General features: G+C 47.0%; 1 protein-coding gene across 1 annotated transcript in view; it reads left to right on the forward strand.

Moving 5' to 3' along the window:
• The first annotated feature begins 11,279 nt into the window (after positions 1 to 11,279).
• Positions 11,280 to 26,832, forward strand: part of LOC146202002 (putative G-protein coupled receptor CG31760) — a 90,812-nt gene continuing 75,259 nt past the window's right edge. The window contains exons 1-3 of the mRNA XM_084587893.1: positions 11,280 to 11,449; positions 12,447 to 12,720; positions 17,730 to 18,102. Of these exons, the coding sequence (XP_084444019.1) occupies positions 11,342 to 11,449; positions 12,447 to 12,720; positions 17,730 to 18,102 (755 nt within the window). The 5' untranslated portion in view covers positions 11,280 to 11,341. The remainder of the gene's footprint in view (positions 11,450 to 12,446; positions 12,721 to 17,729; positions 18,103 to 26,832) is intronic.

Below are 26,832 nucleotides of genomic sequence, written 5' to 3' on the forward strand. Positions count from 1 at the left end.
TCGTTGTCGGCGCTGTGAAAAGGCACTTCAGGTAAGACGCTGAAAAGCTGACAAAAATCGTGTCGGTGCTTTTTTCGTATAACATCAGAGGGAGGCTTGTCGTGCGGAAACATGACAAGGCCGGTTGAATTCTTCGTCCAAAAGCTGGCGGAGCTCCTGATCATCGTCCTTCCCTATAGACGGAATCGCTACAGTGACCAGAAGATGCTAGACCAAAAACGTACACCGCGGAGAGCGCGAAATGCCGGACAGCCATGCGCTCCGTCGTGCAGCCGAACAATCTGACGCTATCAGAGCGCTACAACATGCTTCGCCCCTTCAGCCTATTGCGTAGAAGTAATAATTAACTTTTAATCAGTTACTGAAAAAAAACTACAACCTAATTACCCGATACTTTACTATCTGGAAAAGGTAATCAATTGATTACAAAGTTACTAAAAAATGAAACTATTACAAGTAATCGATTACAAGTATGCAATTACGTATACAGCCACGCCGCAGTCGTGGTTGGGGCGGCGGAACCCTGTGCCCAAGGATGCGAGATCTATAATCCCGGCCGCGGCGGCAGCTTTTCTATGGAGTCGAAAAGCAAGGCGCCCGTGTGCTGGGCGACGTCAGTGCATGCTAAAGAACCCCAAGTGGTCGAAATTTCCTTAACCCCTCCACTACGGCATCTTTCATAGCCTGAGCCGCTTCGGGACGTTAAACCCCATTAACCAAACCAAAGCAATAGACATCTCCTGGCCTATGTCATGAACGACGTATCGGAGGAGGAGCGAAGGGGGCGGCCGCCACGTGGTGGCCTATAGGGCAAAACATTCGGCTGCTGGTGGCGTGGTGCGCGAATCTAGTCTTGTCTGGTGACACCTCGCTGTTTTTTTTTTTGTTTTTTTTTCAATGCAATCAAGCTGTCGCGTGGTGTGATGTGATATTCGACCGGAGATGACCAGCAGCATGGGCTTCTTCCGTTCTAGAGGCGCCCAAATGTATTTTTTCAGCTGTGCAAAGAGCAAAGCGACAAACGTCATGCGCTGGCAGGCCTCCATTTTTTACTTGATAGTAAGCGCATTTTTCTGGTATACTCGTGCGTTCACATATTTCTGGGAGAATGAACAAGCACTCATTAGTTTGCTATCGTAACTTAATGCTGATCAATCGCGCTCTAAAAGGCCCGGACGGCATGCGATCAATGGCAGCGCTTTGAGAGATTCTTTCTTGACATTCAATTTATTCCAGTTCAGCAGGCCATGTTGAAGGAGCTAGCTCTCTCACAAGACGGCTCCCATTGCAAGGCCATGCCATCGGCATGGTCGCTTAAGTACAGCCGCATCCCTAGACGGAATCATAATATAGTACACTCAAAGGCTGTCGTGTCCCAATCGAAAGGTGGTTTTAGTGGAATCGTTTAAGTGCACTTATGAATGTTTGCACGCCTTGCATGCATGATACTATTATGTGCACGAAACGCGTCTTTGTTACTTTCCGTACCGCGGGATGCATTCGCGTGGCATTGCTAGCAGCGGGGGAAAGTGCCAATAATATATTTTGTTTGTCTGGCCGAACATAACACAAACTAAATATGTCTGTACTTGGGAGGGAAATCACCCAGCCAAGCGCGAATTATCTTGCGCGTGCGCTGCTGTTCTCGCTCACATTTTTCCACGCTTTGTGGGGCCCAGCAGTCGGTTTCGTGAAAGACATGTTAAAAAAAAAAAAAAAAAAAGCAACTGATACCTATAATAGGCCTGCATTGACCCCTTTTCCAGCATGCTTAAGTCCTATGCGTTTCAAGTGTTTGATAGGACTTCAGATCGTCCGCAGCGCGCCACGCTATTTCATGTAACGGAAAAATAATTGCCCAGACTAAAGTGAGAATTGCTAATGGGTACGTATATTAAGGAGTGCTGAATATTGTGCTGGATCTGAATGTGACTAACGCACAATTTGAGCCAAAAACTGTACAGCAAAGGGCAGATCCCCGACGCTCTTTGCAGCAGGTCGACCCGGCTGTAAAAGATGCTTTTGCCCCGACCAAGCAGGGTTTTCCTTCGGCGCACCCCCCTCGTCACGTGCCTCCGTGACGTCACGTTGTTTCCAAACAGGGAGAGGACTCTGGTGTCGCGTATGGTCACAGTCAATGAGTGCTGTAAGAATCAACGATTTGAAACGTGAGCTGAGCTATATCGATGTCGGCAAATGAAAACGTCCGCGGATAGATTAGATACGGTAACGCGATGGCAGCCTTTCGCTTCTTGTGAACATGCTGCGCTGCATATACTGCACTCATCGCGCCGGTTTTACTCGGCTTAATATTTAGCATTTGCAACCGATTTGTTTACGACGCTGTGGACATTGTTGGGGTGCTGCAGGTTTCAGCACACCGTTAAAATAATGCTGCAATGCTATTGTACGGGCTTATCAAACTTGCTCGCCTCGTTGCAAAATAAGTTTTTCTAGAGGAAGAACGTGATCGTAGATGTATGCGCTGAGCAGGGGGATATATATAGTTTGAGATCCGGAGAAACGATATTAGCAAGCTGATATATAAGGGGGAGGGGGGCGACTGTTAGGAGGTGTTCGATGGAATCTTTGAGACCTCACTGCGTTCTTATACTATCCATGATTTGGCACTAGATATTCAGCGCAGTCGCTCGCACAGTTTGTCATGCTACACGACCTGTTCTGGGATTATCCCAATCTCCTTCTTTAGGCCGTGATACACCGAGCATAACAACGCTCTGCAGATGAAAGAAGTGATTTATTTGAAATTACATTGGCCCACAGGTGCTGACACGCTTTGTCGCGAAAGTTGAATAAATGGCGTGAGGTTTTAATGACCAAGAAAAATAGTGGCAGTACAGTCGTGGCTATAGAATAGCACAACCATAGCACATTTCAGCAGAAGAACTGCGAAATTTAGCCACTTGTGCTAGATGTGCAGTCACTAAAGTGACATATATATGACCACTATGCACAAAATAAAAAGCGAGAAGAGCTAAAGAGCTCCTACTGCACACTGACGTAATAAAACGCATATACGCTTATGCGGAAGGTTGGCAAGCAAAAATAATTTGCACATCGGTACCTCACTTGTAATTTACATTGTTTGTATGTTCAGAAAGGTTCTTGGGGCTAGAAGCTCTCACTAAAATATGCCTGAAGGTTATGGGTCTGAATTAATTCTGAGTGACCGACTATCGTATGCCACTTTATCGTTATGGAGTTCCAATTTTCTACGACGTCATGCTGTGGGCTCTTTGCAGGTGTTAAACATTTTTCACGTGCCCTTTAGACGATAACAAGCTAAATTGCGGTTTACACGAAGTGTCCTGTCGAATAAAAATGTTTTGGGGGGTCTTTAGTGCGTTTCCGGGCTTGAGAGAAGGGGGAGGAAGGCAAAAGTCTCTGGGTGTATATTCGAAATTTGTTGCACGTGTTTTGAAACACGGGCGATCAAAATAATTCAGGGTGCGTCTCTTTTCGTCTGCAGAGCAAGTTTCGGATGCAAAAGGACGTTATAATTAGAAAGAGGTTTAACTCACAAGCACATTTGCCTTTATCCGTGTCTCCGTATGCTGAACGATGCTCAAATAAGTAGTCTAGTGAGAGAAGAATGTGTGAGCGAGGTGTAAAACTGCTTGAAGCGCATGTATCGACGCTTCTGGCGATATATTCTCAAGCTTATTTTGTATCGACAACTAATTAGTTATTGGTTCTACCCGAAGACTAGGGCACGAGGCGGTGGCTGGCGCAGCGGTTCTAGGCGTTCTACTCCTAATCCAGAGGACGGTGGTGCGATACGGGTCCCAGCGGCGGCGTTTTGATGGCGGCGAAAAGCTAGGGGCCCGTGGGCTGTGCGATGTCAGCGCTCGTTAAGGAACCCCAGGTGATCGAAATAAATCCGGAACCCTACACTACGGCGTCTCTCATAGCCAACGCCGGTTTGGAACGGTTTATCGTATAAACCAAATCAAGCGAAACTACCCAGTTATTATTATTTTTTAGAAGCAGCTAGGTAGTAGGTATAAGGAGAAGGTGTCTTGTGAGAACATATAAAAGCATGCGGTTATACAACAGTCGTTGCAATGTTTATTGCAACCTTTTATTCGGGCGAAAGAGATGTGGAAACGTCTCCTCTTTGGACTGCTTGCTGCAAACCTGTTGCCCTGCTGCTTCCACCGTGCGAGCGCCAAGTACACAAAGCAGTCCAGTGAACAATGTGGTGTCGCCCAGTGAACCCTTATTCAAAAGGCATTCTATATACTGGCAGAATAATTATGGTAGCTCTGGATACACCTGTCGTACCATCGTTTTAGTCTGAAAAAGTAAAAATAAACAAATTTATTAATTAACAGATCAATCAATAAATATTTTCGAAACTCCCCGAGGGAAGATCTAGTTTGCTCAGTATCGGAGATACGCGGTCAGAGCAGGCAGGCTGGGAAGGAATGCTGTGGCCGGTAATTACGGGGTCCAATTATTGGTTATTCTAGTAGAAATTAAGAAGAAGAAATGGACATGGGCAGGACATGTAGTGCGAAGAGAGGATAACCGATGGTCGCTGAGGGTAACAAACTGGATTCCAAGGGAAGGAAAGCGTAGCAGGGGGCGGCAGAAAGTTAGGTGGGCGGATGAGATTAAGAAGTTCGCAGGGGTCAAGTGGATGCAGCTTGCACAGAACCGGGTTAAGTGGAGAAATATGGGAGAGGCCTTCGCCCTGCAGTGGGTATAATCAGGCTGATGATGATTATTATTATTATTATTATTATTATTGGTTATGCAAACCACTTCGTTATAGTAGTAAATTAGTGGTAAATATGAACCAGGCAATGTGAGACGTAGGCGTGGGGAGAGTTTTCGAATAGGACGGGATTAATTTGAACAGTAAGCTCATTTCACTGCTTGCATAACCCCCTCAGTTTCAGACGCGCATTCCTGGAATAATCGCTGCGTCAGCCTCTAAACGTGCAGTCACTTATTAGAATTGTCCTACCGATAACATTGCTTACATGTGTGATCCCGTTACATTTTCAGGAAGAACCTGCAGCTCAGAATTCCCAGCTTTTCCCTTCGCATTTTATCTTCTCGTTGCGAGCGCAGGGTTATGTAACGATGTTGAGTTTGCTCTTGTTCCTCCTCGGGCTTTATGTAACGCCATATACTCCAGCTAGAGCTTGCGAAGAGATTTCAATAAAGCCAAAAAAAAAAAAAAAAAAAAAAAAAAACCCGTGCTAGTGACCTGCAGCAGCTTTTTGTTTTGTTTTTTTCGCTCCGCAGATACTCAGGAGAGCAGAGCAGATTAATCGGAATTTGCCAAAAGAATTTCGCCTCCCTCCCTTCGGGTAAAATTTTGTCTTTTCGGAAAGTAACCGCGCTGCCACAACTTCTAGTTCTTTTGCAGGCTAACTGCAGAGAGTTTAGCCCGCTAGTCTACCACGAATCACTCTGTCTTGCGCGACTGTTCGTCCAAAGGGATCAACGCAGGGGTGCAGCTGTCCATCCAAATATAGCAACAGCTGTAAGATGAAAAATTGTGCGCCCAAGGTGGGGATCGAAGCTCTGTCGTCTCTTTTGGAAGGCAGGTGCTCTGATCAGTTAACCCCAGTTACAACTTGTTCAGTAAAACTATTTGCAAGGCATGTTGGTGCATTGCTACTAATATTTCAAGCGCAACAACAACGGCACACAGATATAGAGACGACAGGACATGCGCTACTTGCAACAATTTATTGAAGCTGAAAAGCAGCTGCTTATATAATGCATTATTGAGCGTTGAAGAGAGCACAAACTAAAGCTCAAGAATGGAACAGGCTCAAATCTGCTACTTCACTGCAAGGAATGCGGGAAAGAAGAAAATTACCAGGCACTTTTCCGACTAAAGTGGTGAAAGGCGAAAGCCTGAATACCGCATTCTGCTACGCATTTGTGGCGAATGTGGCGGTGAATGATCCTTCGAGTAAAGAGGGCGACTACTGTTTCACATTCCTCCCTTCCTTTGTGAAATTTGGTACATGTGTACGCGGAGAATTGTGACAGACACTGCATCTTTTCTATCCTGTAAATCAATTTGAAACGCCGCTGATGCCTGCTGTACTAACGCCTTCTAGACATCTTGGTCTGCTTCTGTTTGCTGTGTGGTGCGGTGTTCGAGCAAGCGCCAAATGGAAGGAACCGCACGGACGCCTGGATCGGACGCCCCGCGGGGTCAGCTTAGTATATGCATGAATCGCCTGGTGACGTCATGACCAGTCGTGACGGTATATGGCGCGCCTCTTGTCGAACACAACCAGAATTTCATTGAAGTTCACCGGCGTTCTGTAATTCGTCTACAGAAAAGGAAAGGCGCAGTATCTGTCACTCGCGGAATCTCGCTATCATTCTAACTGTAGACAAGGGGAATTACGAAGAATGGCAGGCCATCACTGTGACAAGGATGTCAAACCTGCTCGAATTTATTTTCAAGAGAGTATGGAGTAGTTTATTGCCATCCAAAAAGTGGCTGCAGAACCTCCAGAATGGCTCTCAAGGGTAGAGCCTTTGTTGTCGCTGCGAGAGTTTTAATGCGACGAGGCCAGTCTAACATTGGCTGATCATGACGTTCATTCATGTATATTGCCTTGTGCGTCTCTTTTCATGTTTTTATCGGAGTTTCGTGTTATGTCATGGGTCAAAGCCATGCAAAAAAGAAAAAAAAATCTTGGCGTGGTGCAGTGGTAATTAAAGCTCTGGCCTGGGGATCCAAGGGATGGAGGTTCGATTCCCGGATTGGAGACAAGGTTTGTTAATCTAATTTTTAAGTATCAGAGCCGCCGCAAAAGCGTGGCACTTTTGCTGACGACAACAATTAGCCATTGAAGGCTTTCGCCTTAAAAGAGGAGCTGCGAAGCCAGACTTCAAGAAACAACAATCGTCTGCAAAAGTAAAGACACAGTTGCACGCGGATTGAGGCGCACAAAATCGCCTGCATTAGCACTCCCTCAATTATGATATGTAAAAAAAAAAAAAAAAAAAAATGGAAGTTTTTAGATATGTTTTAGATACCGTTGTATCACATGTCCCTTTTTGTACCTTCTTTGCTATCGCGCGCGCATCATTCCCTTTTTGTTCCCTTTTTCCTTCCCCCCGCCCTCTAATGGCTATATAAGCAGCTGTTTTTCAATTTCAATAAATTGTTGCGAGTAGCTCATCGTCTCTATGTCTGTGTGCCGTCGTTATTGAGCTTGAAATATTAGTTACAACTTGTTCAATCATGCGAATTCTTCGGCTGTAATGAAGCACGGAAGGGATAAGCGCGTGTCACTCGTAATGTTTTGGATGCTTGCTGCAGGGTTTGACAGTTTTACTGGCGTACGCTTCAGCAGATGTCTTTCATAAACCTCTAAACGCGGAAGATGTGCTTGTGAAGACGTTCTTTCCGCGAAACAAATGTGATCGATGTGTTCTGTGCTATCGCGAACTCTGACTACAAAATTCCACAATTTGTTAAGCAGCAGGCGCGCATGCCGCCAAGGTTGCCGACGCAGCGGAGCACAGATCTACATACAGCGGGCACTATCGTATATCCCTCCGCTTGTCTCGTTGCTGTGTACAGGGCTAAGCAATTATTCCTTGAAATTGCGACATGTACTGCCTCTTCCCGCAGTTCGTATTTTCTCCGGTAAAACTGCGTCTTCGAAGACCAAGTCTCGTCGCTGATCGAGAAAGGACGAGAAGTCGCTTAGAATCAAGGAACGCAAAACTAGAAAAAGCGAAATCGGTAACATAGCAGAAAAAAAAAATACACAACGAGAATGAGTTAACATCAGAGCCGGTTACGTAAGCACGAGAAGGGGCTAGAAAGAATTAAACGGTTAGAAATTGGCGAACAGATAAAATAAAAGCGAACATACACGCGCACTGTGTGAGACACATAAATCGGGACTATAGATCTATCAAAGAACCAAATGGCAGAAGTTAAACTCAACATGCTGATAATTTATCTTTCGGTACAGCTGGTAGAAAAAGAATGCGAGTGAACCATTAGTTTATTTTCCAAAGGGCATTTATCGGAGGGAGGAAAAGCAAGGTCCAGTGCTACGTGCAATGCTTTGTGGATAATAAAAGACAGTTTGGCGACAGCGTTGGGGCAATCGCGTTAGGCGATATGAACTGCCGTATCGGCCAGCTAGCTGTCGCACCCTGTGAGTAGCATCACAAATTTATTGTGAACAGATAACATAAATTAGAAGAAGAAAAAAACGACTAATTCGAAAACAGTGAGTAAATTCGTGACTACTTAATGTCAAAAAGAATTTAAATCAAGTTCTCTTTTGTGGAATTTCACAAGTGAAGAGCTAGCAGTACTAGGAATTATCATAAACACATTATAATGGTCATAAAACACCTGGACAACAATCTTAGTCAAAGCAGAAGTTATAACGAAAGGAAACTGTTATAACGAAACGAAACCGGTAACGCGATAAACTAATCGAGTGAAACGGGTAAACGAGTGGAAAAAAAAAAAATAACGACGCGACGCTGGTGCAATAAGGAAAGTAAGAAAGCAGCTGAACAGAGGTGCGAGACATTGACCAAAAGGCGTTAAAGGCATAGAGGTTCGCGTTGAAATAAAAATAAAGCAAGCGATAGAAACCGTCAGATAGCTTAACAAGGTGAAGAACAATGAGTTCTGAAAATCCCCACTGAATTATTTGAGAAAACTTAGAGTACGCCCTATAGGGTCTCGAACTGCAATTAAGTTTTGAAAAAGAAACCAAACAACGCAGAATATTATTAAAGTGCTCAGAAACTATTTAGAACGCGGCGAATCGCTGAGTTACTTAAAGGCGTTATAGCCGAGTCTTTAAAGGCAACAGCGGAGCCATTCCATGACTTAGAGATGCACCATATGGGAACAGAATAGAAAATTAGTTAGAAGCAAGGACTGTTTAACTGGAAAAGTGGGATAGAAAACGTTACTAATTGTGCAAAAGTAAGATTACACGGCATTCCAGTTAGATCCGCTGATAAACTAGAACCATGCAGTGAGGCAACATGGTTAGAGACACTATACTAACGAAATGAAAAAGCACTGAACAAGGTTTGAGAAGGAGCCTCAGTTCTTAAGGCGACCGATCATCATTGGCATGGTTTAAATACGCTTTTACTTCCGAAGAAGAAAAGCCAGGGAGGGGGACTAGGAGCGAAAGAATGTTTCCTTGATTATGAATTTCTAAGCCTGGGTATGAATTTTTTATTTCTTTTTCAGGTCACGGGATCCCCGGTTTCAGGCTTAGAAATTCATGCCCAAGGAAATATTCTTCCAATCCTAGCCCTGCTTCCTTCTCCTCCCTCCCTGGATTTTCTTGTTCGGAAGCAAAAGCGTATTTTAACCCCGCCAGTGAGGAGAGCACTGCCCAGACGAAGACAAATGCCCTTGTCGAAACGTTGGCTGAGATTGCGAATTCCCCTGAACCCTTGCTCAGTGCTCTTTCATACTATGCAGCCATTTTATTCCTCTCGTTCGTCCCTATAGTAAAGGAATAAATGAGAAGTACCAGACATGTGGCACCAAAGTAAAAGGGGATAAAGTTCAATATTAAATCCTACAGACCCCTTAACGATGAAGCGCGTAACCTATAGAGTTGGGCAATGCAAGCAATGAAGTGAAATGTGCAACCCTAGACAAAAGTCAGCAAGATATTGGGAGGACATCACAGTGGCTTCAGAATCGCTAGCTATTTCGGCGTTATTCGTGCTTACGCAATGCACAGTGACAGTCACTGGGGAGACCCGGCCTTTGTATTTAATTTTCATGAACATCACCAGTGCATACGACAGTGCAAGTATAGGGGACTTTTTGGAAGATATTCTTTGTGACGGGATTGGTGCTATAGGATCATCAGAGCTGCTGAATGAAACCCGTGTAATCAGTGGAAGAGTGGCAATTTTTACATAAAGCTACAGTGCGGGCGAGGCGGATACATTGATTTTTTTTATTTTATGAATTATGTTATTTGGGCCCTCTCTCGGCGTTTGTTCGGTAGCAAGATATGTGTTTATGGCTGCGAAATTTGGATTCAGAGGTAAAAGTTGTTAACAGGGTATTTTTTCTTCCTCTACTCGATTCAACCTAAGTAATTAGGTGAGCTGAAGTCGGTGGTTCAGTTGAGGTTGAGAGGATCGCAAAACAAACAGATAAACGCACTTCATGTCTCGTCTACTATTTTTCAAAACGGCGAGAAGTGGCGATATGTGGTCGCTTCTTTTTTCTCTTTTCGTCTCATCCAGCGTAAAAGCGGCGCTTCTCATGCGAGTAGCCAGCCTCTTCGTCATAATCATATACTTCAGTGGTACGGGGAATCTGCCCCTATCAGACTCATCTTCATTTTGTCTTTGTCCTTGGCATCACCTGGCAACGGGATGGTAAACCAGTGGTCTGGACATCAACAATGCTCCGAAAAACAAATAAAGTCCACCGCACGAACAACCCGTACCAGCCATCGACTCGGGGAACGCGAGCTCCACGATACTGGCTCAGCAACCATGTTCTCACGTCTCATGTAGTCCTACCTCCACCTAACAGAAACCCAACGCAACGAAATTGAAACAACCATCTGCAAATGTTTACGCACGAAGCTTCGTGCAGCTATCGATCTTATTGAACCAGCCGCCTTCCGCATTCAAGGATCGCTGCGCATCATGAATCTCGGCGCCACCGTTTGACCATCACCTGTTAAGACCATGTCATTCTATAGAATCACTTGGACACAGCAAGTCACACCTCCCACAATTCCCCTATTTTCGACCGCAGTGCGAACGTCTGCCTCGCGTATATTTGGCACGCTGACAGAAGTAAGAAACTTGCCACCTCGAGGCCCCATCCCATGGCACTCTACACAGATGCAATATTCGCTGACTTCAGCGTTACAACTTCGTCTGTAGGCCCCATTCGTTGCGGTCGCGCTCTGTTCTGAAAGCGTACTTAATCGACCGATATCGGTCGCCAGATGTCGGCGACACGCAGGTGCGAATGCGTCCTGTAATGTACCAGGTATCAAAAGTAACGCACTGCAAATGATTTCAAGGGATTCCCGAATGAGGGCAGGGTGCATAGGGAAAAAAAGTACGAGCTATTCATTCCGGCGAAAGTGAGAGACATGCAGCAATAACGAAGCACGCATGTTCACAATGATAGTTCAACAGCATGCGTGTATACGTGTTTGCTCTGCCGTCACTAATTGTGCGTTGTGCATGAACGTTTTATTTTTTTCCTCCCCTTGCTGGTGTCAGCGGCAGCAACAGCAGCAGCGCTGAGGCCGGCCTTGCAGTGAGGGCCGCGCCCTAGGCGCACGATGCGCTGATGTCGGGCCGCCGCCAGGCCCTCCTGTGCGTCGCCTTGCTCGGCTTCTGGGCCCTCGGATCCGGCTGCCTGCACTGCAAGCATCGCGCTCGCATCCTGCGATACCAGGTCGGTGGCCCTCGTCCTCAAACAAAGTCGGGTGGTTGGCCCGTGCGTCTGTCCCACTCTGGTAGATGTTTGCATTCATGTCAATCTACGTGTCCGCTAGGCAATCAGCTGCGCGTGTGAATAGACTCGCGGACAGAGTAATGTGGACTGTGTTTTAATTCTTCTCTCGCCTTGGGCAACGGAAATCGGATTTTCTGCCTTTGCGCGCTAGCGCTCAAGTGGCGTTTACTTGCATAAGCAGAAATTACCCCTGTTCGCGCTAGGTAACGCATCAGAAGGATTTAACCCTCGAAGCGTGGTTCATATTATTTAGTGTGCGGCTGTATATGTGTGTATTTGCGCTAGTACCTAAAATGGGAATGGCAGCGCTGCAACTGTTCATCAGAGACTGCTGAACCCAGAGCTACAGGGAAGTGCGGAATGATAAGAAGCGAAGATACGTTCGAACGGAATGGATAGAAAGAGATGAAATATTCGTTCGAGACGTGTTTCTACCGGGTAAATCCGTACTCAACAATGCTTATAGATGCGCGAGAGGGTTCGTGGTTCAGAAAGGGTAAAAATAGACTTGTCCCTTGTACTTCTGCCTCGGTGTTTGTCTTGTCAGTGCGCTTTTTCAATTTCCGAGTGCGTACTGGGATCAGAAACTAGCTTGTGGGTATGTTAGTTACAGCCCGCGAAACACTCCTGCCAGCGCCGTCACGTATAGTGCTGCTTATGTAATATCGTATAGCGATATGAGAGAGCATGGCACGCTTTCTCTTTCGAAAAACCTTACGTGAATACAGAACACCCTGCGGCACGTCCCAATCGATCTACGAAGCCAAAGGAATGGCATACGAGGAAGACGACATCCACGACACTGCAGGGGATCAGGCACGATAGCTAGCGGCTCTAGCAGTACGGGTCCCCAACACGCAGTGCAGACAGCTGAGGCGCCCACCTACGATTGCGACCCATTGTGGACTTTGAGCAATATGAAATCGCTTGCACGCAGCGCCAGCGGCCTTCCGGCGGCGACGATGTGCGGCCTGCGGCGCGGGTGTCGCGGCACGCGGCCGCCGCGTCGACGGCCGAGGAGCGCCTGGAGCGCGTCGACTCGGTGTCGTGCGACGGGGCCGCGGGCTCACTCCCGGCGGACGCGGCGGCCGCTTCCGAGGCCTTCCGCGTGGTGGACGTCGAGCTTCCCGAGGCGCACGCCGAGCTGCTGCGTCAGAAGGTGGACTTGGCCGCCCGCCTGCTCGTCCCGGTGGCAGCCCACAACAGCGAACGTGAGCCTTTCTCTTACAGAACTCGCTTGAATCAGAGCGCCTCGATCATCGGCGTAGCAACAGCGATGCGCTTGGTACTGCCACGCGGATGGTCGTGACGCGCAAATTATTTGCAATCAACGGATGCCCACCCTCGAGTTTCTTATGAATGCAGGACGTCACGCAGCTTGGCACGGCCTTCAAGAGCTTGAGCGTTTAAGTTAAATTCAGAATGGGGTGATTGATCGTATGGCGTCGGTCGAACGAAGAGCGCCAAGCTCCTTCGTCCGCTCGTCCGGCGACACGTTGCAAGCTGGAGAAGTCTTGAATATAAAGGCAGTTTATTGAAGACAGGGCCAAAGACGTACAGGGCAGATCAAGAAAGGCGGTTATCCAGAGACGGCCGAGACCCGGCGTGCTCTCCCAATTTCGCGCCAAAACATCCCCTTAAGTCAGTTTTCCCAGGTTTTGGGAGCACCTCCTACGCATCAATTACTGTCCCTCTTCTGGTAGCCAATCCGAGAATTTTAGACCAACTTAAATTGGCCAATGGCGTGTCGGAGCTAACGAAGTTGTTTTTATTTTCCCGCACCACGCGTCTCCTCGAAACCGTCGAGCGTCTAAACACATGGCTACAGCCCTGCGAACCGACACGGAAAAGCACTCAACGAACAAAAGCATCGCGCAGCAGGAGCCACATGTGCGGTCCGAGGAGCAGTAGCGGTCCCCATCCCGTCTCCATTTCTGAGGCATCCCCACGCCGCATCTTCGTGGGCCATAAAACACAATTCTCAGAAACAGAAGGGCTCGCTTGTCTTCGTCTGAGTCGCACACTTCGACAGAAAAGACTCAGCGCTCCGGCGATGGCCATTCTTTCACCGCGGGGTGTCACACAACAGAGGGTGACCAAATCAGCGAGCAAGGGAAGGACGAGAAACCGGGGCGGCCGGTAAACTGTTAGGCGCCGGAGGCTCCCAACCTAACAGTTTATCATCCTCTTCGACAGCTTTACCGTGGTTTGCTTCTCGTGGCAGTGATGCCGGATTCTACACTCAGGCATGCAAAAAATTTCACACGAAAACCGCACTCTATTCAAGGACAGTATTAAACGTTAACCTTCCAAGGAGCGGTGAGCACGCCAAGGGAGGACCTGTTCAACTGCATAGATTTTTTTTCTCTGCACGTACCTATGGAACGACACCAACGACTTTACGTACCACGAGAAGCATGTTTTCTCTAGCCCAAGGGAAACCTCTCTTACGCAATCGGGCTGGTAAGGCCGTGACGAGTTTTTTTTTTTTTCGATAATTGATGACGCAGGCAATCGAAAAAAAAAAAATATATATATATATATATATATATATATATATATATATATATATATTCTTCTCATCGCTACATCTACGTGTTTTGACGTAGCAGGTAGTTGTTTGTCAGACATGATGCACCTTCAAGAAAAGCCCAATGCGTCGTTCCAACGCGATCAGCGCAGCTAATGAAGCTAAACTTTCTTCCAACCACAAAGGAACGGCGCGATAACGAACACTCCACGCCTTCGTTATAATTCAGTGACAGCTAAGGCGCATAGTGCAGCTTTCAAAATTCGCGCGCAGATCGCCACGTGGCGAGATTATGCAGCAAAGCTTTCACGCCTTGCGTCCACTCTTCCTGTTGTTGCGTAGTCGTCTGCGATGGTTTAAGATTAGGACTCTTCGTTTGCATAAGCGGCGAAACTCAGCTTTATTGTTCAAAGACAAGCTTCCTGTGTAGCTTCGTAATTTCATCATGCTTTCCGGTAAGCTGCTTGTCCCTATAGCCGTGCGCTCTGTTTTCCTTAAGCCCCGCTAGCGTATGCAAATGTTCCATTTAATGGGGACAAGACGCAAAGCGAAATGTAAATAAAAGGCGCAGAAAGGCATGTGCAAGTGACGCTTCCGAATAAAACGCGTTTCATACTTATTCGGCCTCCGAGTCGAACGCGCTATCCTTCTGTCATAGTGAGAAATGCGAGTCAATTAGTCGCAAAGTTATGCTACGTAATGTGCACGGAAGTGTCACGCATTTTGCGCGTTTATCAGAACGAGATGCACAAGCCTCATATCAGCAGCTGCAAGCAGAGTCCTCTGAAGGCTACGCTCACAAAGTCAGCTCACGAATACGCATTACAGCGCATTTGCCTAAGTGCGCGCAACACACGTATACGCTTTATGAAGTGAGATAGGAAGTTAGTTTACAATTTTTCGTCGGATTACGCAGTTTTGCAACCCGGAGGAACTCGGGCTCGCGCTGGTAAGGTAAACAAACCTCCGGGGAGAGACGTATAGGCGGCAACCGTCAGCCTTGTTTAACTTTCGCTGCTCAGCCTTGTCTTGCCTGGGGCAGAACACAGGGAGACAGACGCTCGTCTATTCCGCGTGCGAAGCCTAAATTACGCAATTCATTTCTTTTAGTCTTCTGTTTCTTTCCTGGCGCACGCGTAATGTGGCGCGGTGTGCAAAGGACACCGAGCAGTGCACCATTTCGCCGAGCGCATGTGACGACACGTGGTTCATTACAGTCAAGCGGTGAAGCAAGCGAGGTCCCCCTCCTCCCCTATTTTTACTTTCTACTTTCCCGCGCGATAGCATCTGAGGCCACAAATGTATTGGTTTCGCCCAGGGGAGGAGGGATGAAAAGGGTTTTAGAGCGGGGGGGGGGGGGGGGGGGGGGTTAACGAAGGAGTTCCGGTCCTGCACACGACTCGGCGTGCGAGAGCTCAAACAATTTATTTCTCGCCCGCGAAGTGACAGACAGAGACCGGGTAACCTTGCGGGGTGGCGTAGCAACTGTGGCGACCGCCAGCGTAGGAAGCGAAAGTGCTCCGCGGCCATGATGTGGGGCCTTGCGCTGCGGCAGTTACCTTAGATCTGCATCATGCGAGCCATTTTTCAGTACGGGACCGCGTCCTGACAGCGTTGCAATTTCAGCGCTGCATTTTTCTGATGCCTGGTTTGCCGCTCGCGTCACCTGCAGCTGACATAGGCCTCATCGCGGCAATTTATATTCACCCACTCAGAGTTCGTTAACTTTTGGGTGACATATGGGCCAGTTTCGTAATGCCGTGTTTTGATTGCTGTTTTTCTATACAAATGCATTTCGCTTTGATGAGTTAAAAATTGGCTACAGTGGCGTGTGGCTTTTACCACAACTAAGTAAGAGAACATAAGAGGAAACTGTGCTTAAGAGGAAACTGCGCTCTTAATATCCCGTCGTTTTCAGCAGGTTCTTTAGCGCTAAAATGAAGCCGATGGGTGAATGTAAGGTAACAGTTGCATTGCGCTACCGTGAATTTTAGGCAGGCATCTAGGATCTGGAGCACGGTATCTAAATATTCGTGCTCATCTCTATTTTAAGTACCAAGTACAGAGCCGCACGCGGCGTCATGCTCCGCCATCTGACGCGACAGCGTTTAGCGTCCAGTGTTGCAGAAAATCCTACTTCGTCGTCGTTGGCTGCGAGCGAAAAATCTGGATGGAAGAATATAATTCAGGAACAGGGAAAAATCTCAGATTGACGCCGAATTTTTTATGAATGTTGCTTTACACAAAGTAAAGCAACTGAGCGGAAAATAAGGTTGGGCTAATTTGGTGGAGGGTAGGAAACAAAACCATGACCTGCTGATTGCAATATATGGGTACGCTAGCTACCAGTTGGCCACGAACACTCGTTGGTTCAAGCTGAATGAAGGTGCACCCGATGAATGCACAATGCAAACGGCATGTGATAACGTAGTCACGCGCTATACTTAAAGGCGAAGCTAAAGCGCTCTGAAGTTTTCTTCATTCCATTTTTTTTAAACAACGGTCGTTAACCGCGCTCGGTCGTTTACGTTGTTAAAATGACATCCGCTGATCCAGCACCTATGCTTCTCGCCCCTGACAATCCGGACAGAGCCGGAAGCAGCTGATGTAACAGCCGCAGTGACGATGATGATACGCATGCGTGTTACAAGATGTTTACTAAAAGATGTTCTGATGTGCCTTACAACTGACCGTATAACTCACCGGCTGCGTCGGCAAAAACACGCACAACTGTTTGGACGACGAAGTTCATGGGATGGGCAGATTGGGCCCAGGAAGCGCCCCCTCTCCCCCTTCCTCTTTTAATCTTGAGGTAAAGCAGTTTCTATTGTAGAGGCGCACTGACGCTCTTCTTTTCGGCGAATGAAGTTATTAAACAATAATGTGTGTATACCAATCACGTTTTGGACACTACAGCTTTATACGACCGTTTTCTTAACAACTCTGTAAACTGACACTAATACAAATAGGTTATTAACCTCCTTGCACAAATATAACTGTGTGCAAAGGTCTTCGATTTTTACTAATGGCGCTAAGGTAGGACACTAAAAATAATTAAGCTGGGAAGAGAGCTGTTTTGTTGGGAACATCCAAACAGTCAATGATCGCGCTGGCATGAGGTTCTTGTGAACGTGGGCTGCCATCTTCTACGCCGTTAAGTCATAAATGCGCCTATCGGCCGATAACTCTACGCTCGCCTGAGAATTTTAAGCTGCATGAGTGTATGTTACCAATATGCATGTCTTTCCTCTATCTCGCCTAATTTGTCTTTCGCTTTGCTGCCCTTTCACCTAAAGCTAATTCATTTCACTACGTTGTTGCGTTGCAAAAACAGCACATCACAAAGTGTGGAAATCACGGTTTCCGACACCGGAGTCGTTGAAGTCTGACCTCGTGTCGCACTGAGCGATATTAGAGAGATTTAGAACAGCGGGAACCTACGAATAGCGTAGACATATACTGGCTTACCAGAAGCCACCTACGCACGCGCAGTGACAACTAACCTCTTCCCTGCTACCCTACAGACAACTATAGCGAAAACAAAGACACATACGCAAAGAAAGACGCAGGACAGGCGATGATCTCCCCTATACGTCTACCTCAGTAGGCCTGGGGTACGATAAATATCTCTCTATTTATGGCCCGTTACCGAAAGGGCGCTCAGCGTAGTGAGGGGTGCCGCGTACGCAGGCATACTGCTCCCCCTGCTGAACGAGACACTGGCGTCGGACGAGCGATTCTCGGCGTGCCGCGTGCTGCTGGCAGGCCCAAACGGCACCTCGTCGCGGCCCTGGGTCACGTACTTGGCTTCGCTGAGTCGCACGGACGCCGGCCGCCTGGCCGAGCGCCGGAACTTCCAGCTGCCCCACGTGCCGTGGCTGCCCGCGGAGGAGGAAGACTCGCCGCAGGCGCCGCGCTCCAACTACCGCGGCCACTGGTCCAGCACGTACTACTCCTGTCAGCTGCACCGCTGGCTTGTCTCCTACACGGTCCTCGTGTTCGCCGGTGCCGGCAAGATGGCTCCGCAGGCCATGTCTTCGTCCGGCTCACCGTCGCCGTCCAAGTGGGCCGACAGGCAAGCGCTGCTCAGTTTGGTTGGTTTGAAATGCCCCTTTTCTTTTCTTTTTTTTTTTTTTTTTTTTTTTTTTTTTTTTTGCTGGAAATGACTGACTGAACCCTTCTGCTCTGGGTCACAGCCCTCTGCAGAGGGGAAGGTCGGTCATGGCTGAAGACGTTGTTGGGGGAGTACAGCTGGACTAGAAGGAGGTGAAATGTATTATTACTTCTGAGGGTGCACTACATCATGTCTTCTTATCGATAATGAAATGAGCGTCCCGGATTAAATATGCAGTGCACGGGATGTTGTCATCACCTTGCGGGATTTCGAACTCTCTCGTTGCACGTCAGAGGACGTAGTCCTTACATCTTGCTGGCTCGCAGTGCCCAAACGAGGCCTCTCTTAACAATGCCTTCCGCGTGTCTTATAACTGTGTAAGCAGTGTCAGTGCAGCGACGTAAAAATGCAGGCGTGTATCTTTGCGTCGTTGTGTTGAACCTTCCAGCACCTGGAGACGAAGAAAAAACTAGGAGGGAGCCTCCGCAAGTCAACCTCCTCTGACGCCGCTGCCTTCTCTCCAACGGTGCTTCTCTCTCTTGAGCGCAATGATTCTTGGCAAATTAGCCAACATAGTCTCCAGATTCAAAAGCAACAGGGTACATGGTATTATTTAGCGAGCTTGGGTGCTAAGTGGTATAGTGCCTAGAATGCCAGCGGAAGGCCCACCGGAGTGGACTACCGAAAGTTGTGTGTCTCGTCGTAACACGTAAGCTACTTTGTTTACAAATATTGCATTGTACTTCCTGTTTATAAGCACACTGGTGAGAACTGCAGATAGCCTTTTCATCCACGGGTTCGTCAAGAAGACTACGGATTCGAAATAACGTTGCATGCCTGGGGAACTAGCTGCAGCAGTACATGTATTTGAGGTCTGCATTATGAAATAGACGATTTTCGTATCGAACAGTACATGCACATACCCTGACAAGCAAACGTTTCGTTTCTCGAGGAGTGCGCATAACAGGATACTCACCGTTGGAGCGACAGCCTCGTGCGGTATATTGTAGTTGTAGCATCCCGGCACGCAGCATTTCATATTGCAGTACTTGTTGTTGGGCTGGTTGGTTTGATTCCATGCTTGCGGGTCTCAGCGCACAAAGACGAAGCGAAAGAACATATAGGACGGCAGGACGAAGCGGTAATCAGCGCTTCGTCCTTTTTTGTCCTTGTGCTTTGTCTTTGTGCTCCGAGCCCCGCAGCATTTCAATGGCTCAGTTGAGAGGACCCAACCTCACGTTGCGAAATACACACATGCACCGTGGAGGTGGTGGCAGCATCGGCCCGTCTAAAGGTCCAAAGTTCCATCCATCGTCTGCACGCAGCACGCCTCAGGTTCCCAGCGAAGGCATTCCCCCAGAGCGCAGCCTGCGAAACCGCAACCGAAACCAGCTTCCGCCTACGCTTGCCGTGTCACGTGACAGCCAATTTCCCATGATGCTTTTTATTATATTTTTATATGACGATGACGAGGCTTCACCCATTCCCCGCGGCGCTGCCTCGCGAGGATTACGCGAGGACGCACTGTGGCGCCACCTCTTGGCAGCGCCGCGTGACGCATTAAGTGGGATAACGCGCGTTGAACTGCGGCTGTGTGATGCTTTCCAAGGCAGTGTAGTTGCGCGTTAATGTTGAATTTGTTTATTTATTTTATATGCACTTCGGTCTAGGCCTGTTGAAGACTATTTGCAGTATTCGGCCAACTCCATTCAGCAAGAAGGAATTTCACAGAGCCCGTGAGTTGTCGAAGCGTAGCCTGGCGAGTTTGAACTACTGCTACAACGCCGCACACCTGAAGCGTTGTTAGCGCTGTTGTTAAAGAAAGTGGACATGTGATACATCCAATCAGAAATAAGCAGTCATAAATCACAGTAATCATTTTGAGAAAATAACGCGCTGCACCACTACATCGGTGCTCTGCTCGGTAATCATATTTCTCTTCTCGAGGAACGGAGCTCTCCGGTAGTGATAGATACGGGGCACTTCGCACAGTGCCGGTAGAAGCGGCGCCATTCGGCTGATCCTTGAAGAGTCATGTTTTACACTGGGGGTGATGCGAAGAAATCATTTAAAGCAACTCTGCAGGTGCGGTCCTTCTTGTGCACTAACCGCGATCTGCCATTCGTGCTTCGGGTGGATGTTTGTTTTTCCGAGTAATTTTGTTGACCTTTACGTGAGCAGATCATGGTGTGCATGCATGTTCGTTTTGTAGCTCATTTGAAATTACTGCTGAAGCTGCCTAAGGCAGTCACAGCGCGTACCGCTGAGGGTGGCAGCAGAAACGTTTAGCTTCGGGCATCAATGCTTTCACTGAGAAGAAATTTGACATCTCCCGAATTTCGGACAAACATTCCTTCCTCTGAGTTGTACTGCTTCTGCGAAGAAGCCAGTATATTTTCTATCTTGCCAGCGATCAGACTTCGCTGGCTTCATAAAGTGATAAGCTCAAGAACATAAATTTTAATTAGCGCCAGTCCTTCGCCGCAGTTCACGGAATTCTCCAACTCCATATAGATAAAATCTTACTCATTGAAACACATGTTACACACACAAGAACCACCTCTCACTTCTTTTCGCATTGGCAACTTGTCTAACCTACTTCCTTCAGCATTTCTTAGGGGGGGGGGGGGGGGGGGGGTAAAAAAACGAGCGTGTGCCGGGTTCCGTCGCTTATACAGAGCAGTAACAAACAGACCATGCCAACAGCCTAATAAACTAAGGTAACAGCAGTGACGACGCAAGATGAAAGTGTGTGATGCTGGCACACATCAAAAAGCAAAACTGCAAAGAAAACAGCGACTTTTAGCTTGTAAAACGCACAACTTCAATCCAGCGCCTGCTTCAGCAGCAGTAAGCGGAGTCAGTGATCCCACTTGGTCCCGATGGATGGATGGATGGAATATAGGAGCGTCCCCTTTGAAACGGGGTGGTAGCAGTAGCTATCATGTTCATTTTTCTCCATATATCTTAATTATTGATTTAGAATGGTTAACGAAACCATCATTCTATTTATTAAATTTTGCTCCTACATTACTAACATTATGTCACTTCTCTGCTTTTAAGCCACCAATCTTCCAACCGTTTTTTGCTAGTTTCCACCGCCGGTTTATTCACCCGGCCACTGTTATCTCTAAACCCCAGAGCTTCAGGAACAGTGATTGCGCCTGCATCAACTTCCAGATGGATACCATTGCATTCGAGTATAATATGGTCAATTGTTTCACTGGAGTTTCCTCATAAAGCACATGCGTCATCTCCATTGTTAAATTTCTTTTTGTAGCTGCGTGTTCTAAGGCACCCTGATCTAGCTTCAAAAAGTAGGGCACTGCCTCTTGAGTTATCAAAGAAATCTTCCTTCCTGATCTGCATTTTCCACTTTCGGTATAATTCCACACTCTGTTTTTTTTTTTTTTTTCATCGAATTTCCCCTAGGTCGACACTAGCGCCACCCGCTCCAGTGGTGGAGCTCGCGCTCATTTTTTTTTTTTTTTTTCCTCCATGCCTCCTCCAGCGCGAGTTCAACCCCTTTCCTCCCAATCCTTCCCGAGCGGGGAGTGCTGAGAGGGGGACAGTGGCGCCGAATTCGAGGGCGTCACCGCATCACTTTCGCGAGCGCACCAAGTCAGGCGAAGTGCCTATGATACAACAAATGTACAAGCGTAAAAACTCACTAGCGAGCCATAAATCCCGTCAAAGTAAAACAGCCGCAACTCTCAGGCAATGGATGGCGGCAAAAAAGAAAAGCATCATCCTAAAAGCAGATTATGCTGGCACAGTTCGCCTGTCAGCTATTCCGTTAATAACGTTGAAATTCAGTATTCGACGACAGGTTCTTGTAGTTCCGTAATAGAATATATGTAGCGCAGAGAGAGGCGAAGGCATTCAAACATGCACAATTCCTTTTCCATTTTTTGTCCTTAAATCCATTCCGCAGTAACCCAATACGAACGGCTGGATACCTTACGATGGTGACATGTAAAGAAGGTCTGCTTAGTTGCACTGCTGAGCAGTAGCAGAGAACAATGTTTTGTTAGCACTTCACCACCGGATAAAAAGCCAGAAGAAGAGTCCCTGCTGTCGTAAATATGCGGCTGTACAAAGCTGCTGTTTTAGCAAAATAGGTCACCACTTAAAAATGGACCCATCCTGAAGTAGCAAATGTCTGAACATTAATCTGCTATTAACAGAAGACACTTTACAGGGCTGAAAAGTTCGAGCAAATGGGAAGCTGGAGGTCTGCTTGTTGTTTCAGGTTAGAACCAATTCCAATGGCCGTTTATGCCATTACTGTGCAGCGCCATCAGACCAGCGCACTGTCGTCTTTTTTTTTTTTTATGTTCATAATACATAGGCATTGAGATGAAAGTTAAACCTGCCGCTAAACAGTCACAGGTGCGATCAAACTAACGTAGTGTCTCCCTCCATAGCTCGCTCCCTTCGTTTCCCTCGGCGGCCGATTATATCAGGCGTGATAAAAGAAAAAAAAAAGAAAAAAAATCATTCGTGTGGTTAACATAAGAAGGGAAAGCTACTGCACTTGTTTGAATGCCTCAGGAAATATTGCGCATTGGTAATCCTAAACTCAGAATGCTCTATTGGGCACTAGTTTTCCCTGCTTTAACGCTTACGCCTCTGGCAGCTTCCGCTGCAGCGTCAATAAAAAGTGTGAGAAAGAGCATATTTGACATCTCTATCTGGAAGAGAGAATGAGGCCTCGAGGTGCAACACCGCGTTCTTGTTATACAAAAAGAGTTAACTACAGGCCGCAAGCATATTCGATATCAGCTGCATTTCGCTAAAGTCGGCCTTGGCATCCATATAATTGCGCTCTCCTGCAAGCAGTGAAGAGGGGCAAAGAGGTACGATTGATACCAACGAAGGACTAACGCACCGCGGCAAATATACATGCAAATCGGGCCCCTTCTCACGAATGTTTCCGGTCTTTGTTTCTGTCTGCAGAGCATCATTCTCATGCAACGCAGACTCCTTGAGAAGCTCGTTGTACCTACGTGACAAGAAGCTCTACTTTCAGTTCTTCTTTATGAGTCCTTCCGTACTAAGACAAACGGCAAAATATCTTACCAGGAAGAGGGGGGGGGGGGGGGGGGGGAACATGCATGCGAGACTTCCTGTTTTTTATATCTTGGCCTATCGATTATTATTAGCCTGCATGTTGTTCAGCAGCTGCGGCTGCCAGAGGCGGCAAAAACGATGAGAATGTCGCAACGCAAAAAAAAAAAAAAAAAAAAAAAAACTATAAAAAGGGCATACGAGCTACTTGGTAAGCCAACGCAGCAATGTGTACTATTTTATATGGGGAACTAGCAACCCGAGCATACAGGCGCTTTCTATTCTGCCTCTATCAATGTACAGCCGTTGCACTTGCAGTGTTGGATCCGGGAACTGGTGCTCCGCATCTGAATGCGGCAGTCACTTATACATAGTTCACCGCATTATATAGTAGGCGGTGCAAAATGGAAGTTATATTGATGGAAGTTATATTTTAAAGTTTTAGCTCTTATCAGCTCTTTCTTCAGTTTTGGGCCGTCGTCGGCGTCCGCAGCGTACCTGCCCAGATTGACAGGTAGTAAAGTGTAGGCCGGGAAATCTTTCTGTCCGCATTTAGGGAAGAGAGAAATGCGAGAGATAGTGTGGGCTGCGACAGAGATGATAGAGTAAAATCTCTCCTGTCCACTCTAAATCGACAAGTGGAGAGGGGAAGCGGAAGAAAGAAGATGGCGGGAGGTGGCAGGTGGCTAGTGGGTTGGACGTCCGCCTCAGCTGCATGAAGCGGATGGTTCAAAACACACTGGCTGACAACGGATAGTTACAAACGTCCTGATGCCCGAGGACCGGCTTTCTATAGGGGTGCGCGCTTGGAAAGGTGCTCCGCTAACCTCTCTGCTCCCTTCCGCTGGCAGCCTCAGTTTCGTGTACCTCAGCCCGCAAGACAAGTCCACTTGTCGAAACGTTGGCTCGACCTGCGAACTGAGCCCCCCCTCCCCCCCTCCCCCCCACCCCTTCTGGTCTGCAGAGAATTATAGGTTACTGTAACCACCGCAGGCGATTTTACGAAAGACATTCACTTCACAGTAACCACTGCAGTCCTGTGCAAGCCCGGATTCACCTTCGACTGTTTGACTGCGAGACAAAAAGGACGGAACATATGTATATGTCAAAATCCTTGCTTTCACAGCATTACAGACATTCGCGCTACATACTTGTAACCATATTTTCATATTTTTTTTCTCTGTGTGCGTCTAGTGGCGCGTTTGCATGCATAAATCTTTAGAGTTTTTAAGAAGACACTATTGCGCAGACATTTATGACTTGTACCCTACATGGAATTGGCTATTGTTAGCGGCTTGGAGTTGCATACACCTGTGCGCTCGGCGTTCGGTAAAACCTCGTAAGATGTCTTTTTTCCTAACATTTTAAGAAATATTCAAGCGTGCGTTTTGTTCACGGATATAAGCTGCCGTAACGAAAAAAAAAAAAATAGCCCGACAAGAAAGAAGCTTTAAAGAAAAGAAAGAAAAATTGATGGGCGCGGAAAACTTCCAGTCTAGGACACCCAACACGTCTATGAATGGCGATTTGCATTTCTTCCTTTTTCAGACACATTTCGCATGGAACAAGTTAGGTTAGCATTTTTTTTTTTAACTTTTCTCAGCATATAGTAACAGCGGAATTTGGGTGACTACATTGAGGTATTTATGTAACGAATGCAGAGTTTGGGATACCTAATCCTTGTTTCTAGCTTTTTCTCTATTCTTTTTTCTTTCTTTCTCTCTTTTACTCTTTTATCCGAGCTCGTCGCGTTTCTTTCGTACCAGCTGCAAGTGAAAGGCGCGAATCGAATGGGCATTATAACTGCTCTCTGCACAATACCTCGCTTAACGGAGCTACACGTGATTCTATTTATTACTACAAACCGCGTGTAGGTTCGTATCCTACCGATACGCCGGACGACTATCGCTGCCAACTCTATTTTCATTCTCATTTTTAGAAATATGACTGACCAAGAAATTACGCCGCACACATTTCATTTTGAGAAAACGCGGCTTTATTTATGTTAAAAGAAAACATCTTCAAAACTGTGTTTTGTTTTTGTTTTTCAGTGTCATTTCTTTCTGCCCTGCAAATTCCACCTGCACTGCCGCAACACGCAATGACGCTAGTGGCAGCTTTGTAGGTTTGTCTCCGCTCTCTATAAGAGAAGCAAATATGAACCTTATCAGGCCCTGCGGCGCACTATATCTAGTGCCTGTCGCATTAGGATGCGGAGCACGCGTTCCCAGATCCGACACCGGTTGCAACGGCTGTACATTGATAGAGGCAGAATAGAAAGCGCCTGTGTGCTTAGGTCCACCCCATTATAGCACACATTGCCCAAGTAGCTCGTATGCCCCTTTTATCGCCTTTTTTCTTTTTTCTTCTTTTGCGATCGTTGCGGCATCCTCGTCGTTACCGCCTCCGGCAGCTGCAGCTTCCGAACAACACGCAGGCTAATAATAATCGATAAACCAAGAAGCAGAAACAGGATGGCTCTAGGAAAAGGCACTGCACCAGCACAAACACGAGAGAGGAAGGGACGAGAGACAGCGCTGACCAACAAGTGATTGTTTTATTCGCAGCGCCTCTGTTTAAGTACATGTGGCCACCACTTATAAGCCAGAAAGAAAAAAAAAAAACATGGGAAAGTGTTACACATACTCTGATCATTCACAAGAAAATAAATTCTCGGGCGACACAAGAAACATGCATTCTTTATTTTATATATGGCGATGAACGGAGTGCTGACGCGTACCGGACGCAACCTCTGAAGCCTCAATAATCTATTTTGTGATAATCCAGGGTAAAACAAGAGAAAAATGATGGCTACATAGTACGAAATAGCCCTGAACAAGGGTTGAGAGGGAGCCTGTGATGGTAGCTGTGATACGCTATACAACTTGACAGTCTTCGACCAGAGCAACAATGAACCCAGTGTTGCAAGCAGCATTTTTTACATTACTGCAGTGTTCCCTTAGTCTGTAAAGACAACGACTAGTGTTTCAAACATAGTAGTTGCCATAGGACAAAGGGAGAGAGTAGAGAATATTTCCTCTGCAGGGTACAAACTGATTTCGATCTTTCTTCGTGTTGACGGGGACAGTTTTCACGTGCTTTTCCGGAGCATTTAGACGTACGAACATATTACCAAATGCTGGTGCACTGGCTTTTTCTAGAATGCCATACCAACTCGCCCATCAGTCTGCGCTATTGACAAACAGGAAGCCTGGCACGGGCATCCCCCCTTCCCCATTTCAGAAACTTTATCCGTTTGTTTTAGTATGGAAGTACTAATTAAAAAGAACTGAAAACAACTCTTGTCACGTAGGTACAACGTGGGTATATGAGGTAGGTATAACGAGCTTCTCACGGAGTCTGTGTGCATGAGAATGATACTCTGCAGACAGAAACAAAGACCGGAAACATTCGTGAGAAGGGGGCCGATTTGCATGTATATTTACCGCGGTGCGTTAGTCCTTCGTTGGTATCAATCGTAGCTCTTTGCCCCTCTTTACTGCCTGCAGGAGAGCGCAATTATATGGATGCCAAGGCCGACTTTAGCGAAATGTAGCTGATATCGAATATGCTTGCGGCCTGTAGTTAATTCTTTTTGTATAACAAGAA

Source organism: Amblyomma maculatum, chromosome 1, assembly GCF_055883805.1.
Source record: "Amblyomma maculatum isolate TAMU_Amacu chromosome 1, ASM5588380v1, whole genome shotgun sequence".
Classification (NCBI taxonomy): domain Eukaryota; kingdom Metazoa; phylum Arthropoda; class Arachnida; order Ixodida; family Ixodidae; genus Amblyomma; species Amblyomma maculatum.